At 36.1% G+C, this 7205-nt stretch overlaps 1 protein-coding gene across 2 annotated transcripts; it reads right to left on the reverse strand.

Moving 5' to 3' along the window:
• Positions 1 to 2841: 2841 nt before the first annotated feature.
• LOC141610630 (uncharacterized) lies at positions 2842 to 6798 on the reverse strand. Of its 2 annotated transcripts, XM_074428813.1 has the most exons (5): positions 6593 to 6798; positions 4125 to 4279; positions 3659 to 3814; positions 3341 to 3373; positions 2842 to 3245 (listed from the first exon to the last, which is right to left on the reverse strand). In XM_074428813.1, exons 2-5 carry the CDS (start codon positions 4218 to 4220, stop codon positions 2976 to 2978), a joined length of 555 nt encoding a protein of 184 aa, XP_074284914.1. In that variant the 5' UTR covers positions 4221 to 4279; positions 6593 to 6798; the 3' UTR covers positions 2842 to 2975. The 2 variants fall into 2 exon arrangements, with proteins under 2 accessions (XP_074284914.1, XP_074284913.1); XM_074428812.1 differs by lacking the exon at positions 6593 to 6798 and having other exon boundaries at positions 4125 to 4735.
• Positions 6799 to 7205: the final 407 nt, after the last annotated feature.

A 7205-nucleotide genomic window follows, 5' to 3' on the forward strand; every position in this document is an offset into this window, starting at 1 on the left:
CAATTAACTACGGAGGTAGTAACCTAGATAATGACCAAAATGCACAAGGGCACACTTTCTAAAAATGTAATAGTTTTAAACCCGTGCAAAAAAATCACGGGTCGTAATAGCACTAGCTATCATTGAATATATGAGCATATGAATGAGCGTGATTAAATGTGTAATATCGTGACAATATAAACAATCCACAATTAAATATTTGACGTATATATAATTTAAGTTAGTAATCAATATCATACGACGGAATTATCTACAAAATTTATACTACTTCGTAATATATGTGTATTAGGCCGGTCCAGTTGGTAAATTTATGTAACTAGCGTATGTATTAATATTAGACAATATATTCTGTGGTAAATTGGTATCTTATTCTTCTTTATTTTGATTTACGGTTAATTAATGTGTTTTTGGTAGATTCCTGGCGAAAGAATGTTACCGAGTCTTTTTTTTTTTCAAATTCAGTTAATGTAATTTGTAATTTGTGGAGTGTAATTTTTGGATGTTCCAATTTTTTTTTTTTTTTAATTTTCATATCATAAGAGAAATTAATGAAAGAAAAAAGGGAGAGTAATTAAATATATGAAGAATATGGAGAGTCTTACTTAAATATTTTTTTTTTCAAGCCCTAAAAATAAGGAGCCAATAAGAAGCAAAGAAAATCTCATCTTTTATACTATGTAGATTTCGACCATTACCTTTGCCAGCAATAATCTGCTGAAATATCAGGACCAGAGAATATGTAGCCATTTATCAAAATGTTTTTTTTTTTTTTTTTTTTTCTTATCACTTGAGGATTCTGCTTAAAATTATGTGGTATCAGTCAATGATCAAACAATCCTTCTTACCAAAGAGATACTCTTTGTTACATTAATACATTTGGGTTGTCACGTAAAGATAAATCAACATTTCTGCATTGAGTGGTTTTCGAGGATTATTCTCGTTCATGCTAAATCATGCATGCATGTCAATTTTGCATGTACGTAGGATTTTGATGAAAAAGACATGTAAGTGCATAGATAGTGTTAAGATTGGTAATCAATTGTCTGCCTCTTCCATTCCACATATCGTAAATATATAGTACAATTGGTAGATAGAGAACTAGGGTTATAATACAAGACGGACTTGGACTTTAGCCTTATTCGACCCAACACGAGTCTACTCTATAGTAGACTCTAATACCCTCCCTCAAGATGGAGTATGGGGATTCAAAATGCTCAGCTTGCCAATTAAAGATACAAATTGAGAAACACCAAGAACCTTGTGAGAACATCAGCCAACTGAACTTTGGTAGACACATACGATAGAGCAATGAAGCCAGACTTGATAGCATCGCGTACATAATGACAGTCAATCTCGATGTGCTTAGTACGCTCGTGAAACACAGGATTTTGAGCAATATGTAGCGCGGACTTACTGTCACTGAAAATCGAAACTGGGCTAGGGTGAGACACACCCAAGTCGTGCAACAGGCCCTTGAGCCACGTGATTTCACACGTGATGGCACGGAGAGCTCGGTACTCAGCTTCAGCCGATGAAAGCGATACCATTGGTTGATTTTAGTTTTCCAAGAGACAGGGGAGGCACCCAAGAACACGAACCACCCTGTAACAGAACGCCGAGAGAGCGGACACTTCGCCCAGTCGGAGTCGCACCATCCAGTGAGTTTGAAGTCAGACTTAGACGGCAACAGTATGCCCTGGCCAGGTGTACCTTTTAAATAACGAACAGTGCGGAGGGCGGCATTCCAGTGGTCTTTTAGGGGTGCACTCACAAATTGGGAATGAATATGGACACAGTAGGAGAGATCTGGTCGCGTCACAGCAAGATACACAAGGCGACCCACAAGACGACGATACGATTCAGGATTGGCAAGTGGAGGACTAGCCGAATTGCCGAGGCTATGATGCTGCTCGAGAGGCGTGGGAGCCGGTTTGCAGCGAAGGAGTCCAACCTCCGAAATTATGTCGAGAGTGTATTTTCGTTGACATAAGAATATATCATCCGAGTTGCGAGCCACCTCAAGACCCAGAAATTATTTCAAATCACCCAAGTCCTTCATATGGAAGCATTTATGTAAATAATCCTTAAATTTGACAAGAGCAGTAAGATCGTTGCCGGAGACAATCAAATCATTAACGTATATGAGAACATTCAAACGCACCATACCGCGGGCAAATGTAAATAAAGAATAGTAACTTTGAGTAAAACCATATTGTTGGAGGGCATGTCCGAGTTTTGCAAACCAATAGCGGGGAGCCTGTTTGAGCCCGTAAAGCGATTTCTTTAAGCGACATACCTGGCCAGGAATCGAGGAATTAACTTAGGGATATTCTACGGTGTACTCTCAAGTTTTTCGGTTTTCTATGGTGTACCCCTACATTTTTGAAATTTTATGGTGTACCCCTGAACTCTATACATTAGTCTATACCATGACCCTATTTTATTGTCTTTAATGTGGTAGTTTCTTAATTGATCTATTAAATCGTTTATTTAACATTCCAATTACTCGATAGCCTATTCATTTACTTATTAATTCGTCGAATTACCCATTAACCCACCAAATAATATACGAATCTAACTAAAAATTCATGAAATCTCCATTATTATTTTCTGAATCATAACTGAGGTTTTTAATAGTAACTTGTGCTTATTGAAAGTGATTTCTAATGCTTTTCACATAGAATGGTGGTACGACATTAATGAGTCAGAATAAATGTCAAAATACAGATTATTGATCCTGATAAAGTTAACTGAGGTCATGATAGAGAAATAAGTAAGAAGTTTTATAATCCGTATAAAAAAATGTAAAGGTGCAACATAAAAAACCGAAAAACTTGAGGTGACATCATAGAATATCCCATTAACTTATTAAAAACCTTACCGTTCAAAAGTTTCCAAGTTGCTTTTGATAATAAACTAATTGTAAAAAAATGTATATAATTTAATAAATTCCAAAATTGGCAAAAGAAGGAAATTTATAGGACAGTGAGTATGGCTTTAGGTGGTGGTAGCCACGCAGCTAGAGCTTGAACTCGAAAATTAATCTCCGAAATACATTCAGTATCAATGAAACGGGGAGATACTATAACCTGCTCGAGCACATCAGAAACTCGAAACAAGTGTTGAGCAAGCTCTAATTCATTTGGATCTCCAAGGTAATCAAACAAGTCAATCGTCTTCAGGTACTGATGATGTCGGACTGTCTTTGCAGCTTCTCTAATTCTTTGGGCCGCGACATCATATATCTGACATAAAAACACGAATTAATACAAATTCACAACGAAAAACGCGAAATGAACTCCAACCGGAAAAATAAGGGGCGAGAGTATAAGTTACAGACCTGGCCTAGACTTATCGAAGGACGGAAGCGTACCTGACATAAGGACACATAATATTATGTCGACAAGATAATAAAATGCACAACATTTCCCTAGTAAGTCAAAGACTCCCATAAATTGTAGGTTTTCAAATTGACCTAAAATGAAAATTGCGTGTGTATGAACAAAGAATGCCTACAACACTTTTATTTGAAGAGGTGCACGGTGCACCGAGGCACTAAGGGGTCATGGGGATGAAAATGAAGTAAATAAGCGTACGTGACTAATTTTACTTTATTCTATCATAATCCAGAACCAAACAAATAACAAGAGAAGTTCACCTTGACAGAAAATTTACGCAGGAACGGAGCAGCTTTTATCAGAACAACTGGCCAAAGACAACAAGCCTCTTGTTCCCCGTAAATGTCAATTTTCAACTCCTCAAGATTGAGAGTTTCTGGGAATTCTAATGGGTAGTTGACGCTTTCGAGAACAGCCTAATATTTATAACAACAACAACGTTAGAGCAGATACACAAAAGCTACTCCCTTTGTCCCGGTCATTTGTTGTCTTTTTCCATTTTTGGGTGTCACAGTCATTTGTTGTTCTTTCTATTTTAAGAATGAATTTGATGAGTAATTTAATCATTCTCATTCAATTTGATCCACTTGTCATTTAGTTATTGGTCCTCTCCTTTTTCCTTGGTCTTTGTGCCAAAATCAAAGAACAACAATTGACCGGGACGGAGGGAGTACTTGCTTACAGGAATAGTTTCAGTAGTCGACTGTCGACATATAATGTTTTTACCTGCCGAGGCATGGCTAACTCGAGCCTCTTTAGCCGACTGATGTATCCTCCTCCATTTAAGAAACCAGTTGGTAGAAAAGTCGCGCAGAAATCCATATCAACTGATAATTCTGATAGATTCGGAACATGTTCAAAAAACACACTATTTTCTGGCCCTGCATACGTGAGCGACGTAAGATTTGATGCCGAGATCTTAAGATATTTGCACTCGTCCAATGTCAGACTTGTCAGCGTAACTCCAGAAACGCTAAGCTTGCCTACACACATGCTCCATACACATAGCCGCTCAAGCGGAAAACGAGCTATCATTAACTCAATAACTTGAGCGGAGACGGTCACAGATTTCAGTTCAACATCCCTCAGGTTATATAAACCATCGCAATTTGCAAGCATACCCTGGAACTTATCTATTTCAGGAAAAAAATATTCCCTCCAATTTCCTATTATCTTCCCTCTTTCCTTTTTCACACAAATTTGATTATCTTCCCTCTTTCCTTTTTTGGTAAGTTTCATTCATTTTTTATTAATTTATCTCTCCTAAAAAATCAACAACTCTCATTACTTTATCTATTCTTTATTCATCATTCATTCTTTATTATTTTCTCTCACCTATAAATTTTACAACTTACAATATTTTATTCTACTTTATTCCTTGTTTCTTCCCCTTTCTTAATTTTTGTGCCCAAAAGAAAGGGGAAGATATAAGGAAATAGGAGGGAGTAATAACCATGGGGATATTTTTGTCCCCAAGGGCGAAAATTCAGTTCAAGTCGACTGATCCCCTTTTTAAAGGCACAGTCTACCCACGTATTAACTGCGTCGAGATTACTGGAATCAAAAGGGAATCGAACCGTGAGCTCATCAAGTCTAGGCCTGTCATAGGCTTGTACGGCACTGCTTATCCAACATTCGAAACAGGCCTGTAACCTATCAATTCTATCATCTATGCTAACAAGAGAACTTGATAGACCGGCGGCTATGTCATTTATAGTATTTGTCATATGGGAATACCGAAGATGCTCAGGAGCAAAAATTAACTTAGAACCAATAATTCCGGCCCACAACTTCTTCCATCTACGAGAAAGGAGTTTATACTGTGACGCTTCTTCCAGTGAGAATCGAGATAAAATATGAGTCACTATAAGTTCATCTGGTAGCCGGCTAAAAGGATCATTGTCCTTTACTCGTTTCGCTTGACAGAGGTACTCCATCTGAATATGGAAAGAGAATATTTACGTAATACTCCCTCCTATTTTCTTATATCTTCCCATTTCTTTTGGGCACAAAAATTAAAAAAGGGGAAGAAACAAGGAATAAAGTAGAATAAAATATTGTAAGTTGTAAAATTTATAGGTGAGAGAAAATAATAAAGAATGAATGAAATGAGAGTTGTTGATTTTTTAGGAGAGATAAATTAATAAAAAATGAATGAAACTTACCAAAAAAGGAAAGAGGGAAGATAATCAAACTTGTGTGAAAAAGGAAAGAGGGAAGATAATAGGAAATTGAAGGGAGTAATTTCCAAGGAGACAAAAACAAACAAAAGTATGGATTTCATTACATAAAATAACTGAACCCTCTCCCACCATCAAAAACCCTACATCAGGGTCTTCGACGGTTGGGGAGGGGATTTCGGGGGTGGGAATTGGTTTTCAGTTGGATGGGGGACCCTCATGCATAAATGTACCATTTGCTTACAACTCCAATCCAAATGCAAATGTATGAATCACGTGAACAAGAGGAAGTATAAAATAAAAAGTGGGCTAGATTATAAACTCATTATTTGTGAATATTGCATACTAGTAAGTCTTAATTTGTGTTAGTATCTAAATTATTTAGTATTATCTCAACTAGTCTTGTTCATTAGTTTAGAAACGAGTTTTAGCTAAAGGTCCTTCCTTTGGGTTCGACCCTAGCGTACCATTAAACTACCTTGTTATTAGAAGTTAGTAGAAGCGAGTTAGGTTTTATAAATTACTAATTTGGTAGTTAATTACTAAGATTAACGACACCCGGTTTTTATCTACCACTTGTCTATGAGGTCTACATAGTCTTGCTATTATGAGTATCTACTTAAATTGAAGATATAACCTTGTAGTGAAGGAGTAGAGTATGTCATCACCTTTAGCGAATGACGGAACTAAGGAGAACTGACGGGGTCGTGTGACAGCAAAAAAATTCATGTTTCTTTGTTAAAGAATCGTTTTTTATTCTATCATGGTTCTTATGGTATACTAATTCATCGGCTGGGATTTTTCGCCCCCGCTAACTACAAACTCTGATTCAGCCACTCATGAGACATGGAGAGAAACGCGAATAAGAGGGTCGAAAGAAACCATCATCACAATAAAATTTCAATTAACAAAAAAAAAAAAGGAAAACATTCTTTTGTAAAGACAAAAAGAAAAATCAAAAACCAATCTTTGCGAATTGAAACATAATTGCAGAAATATCTTTAATTCACTTACCGAGAAAGGAGTAGTTGAGACGGCAAACCAGATACAGAGAGAGAGAGAGAGAGGAGGGAGGGGAGGAGAACGGCGGACGAGTATGGGGAAAAGAGTAGTTTGCGAGTTTTTATATTAAAAAAATAAATAATGCTTTACAGTAACTGAGGGGCGTTTGGTTCACATGAAGATATCGGTATGGAATCAGGAATCAAACCAGGTGGTATGGGTTTGGAATTCCATTCCTGATACCTTGTCTTTGGTTTAACTCCGGAATGAGGAATGAACTTTTTTTTGTATGTCTATATTATTGATTGTACCATTTACTTATCTATTTTTCTCCTTTAAATTTTCATATATTAATTAGTTAAAAACTTGAATATAGTTTTTTTTTTTACATATTTTAATTTTTTTTAATATCTTATTATTTCTATTCTTAAATATTATTAAAAATGTTCAAGAAAAATCATCGTTTGTATTTTTCACGGAAAAGAAAGAATTCGGGAAAAAAATAATTATGTATATATTTAGTTTTGTGAGGAAAAAATAATTTTTTTTTAATGCTAATTTTTTTCCAATACTCATCTTTGATATGATACCTAAGGTATCATTCTCATACCCACCTCCCCCCTTG

The sequence above is a fragment of the Silene latifolia genome, chromosome 11 (assembly GCF_048544455.1).
Source record: "Silene latifolia isolate original U9 population chromosome 11, ASM4854445v1, whole genome shotgun sequence".
Lineage (NCBI taxonomy): Eukaryota > Viridiplantae > Streptophyta > Magnoliopsida > Caryophyllales > Caryophyllaceae > Silene > Silene latifolia.

Excerpts from the sequence above, each read along its gene's own strand:
- LOC141610630 (XM_074428812.1), bottom strand. The coding sequence starts at position 4,637 with ATGAAACTTACCAAAAAAGGAAAGAGGGAAGATAATCAAATTTGTGTG. Across the intron at positions 3,815-4,124 it reads AGTTAGCCATGCCTCGGCAG|GCTGTTCTCGAAAGCGTCAA; the intron begins GTAAAAACATTA and ends TATAAATATTAG. Across the intron at positions 3,246-3,340 it reads CTTCGATAAGTCTAGGCCAG|ATATATGATGTCGCGGCCCA; the intron begins GTCTGTAACTTA and ends TTTTTATGTCAG.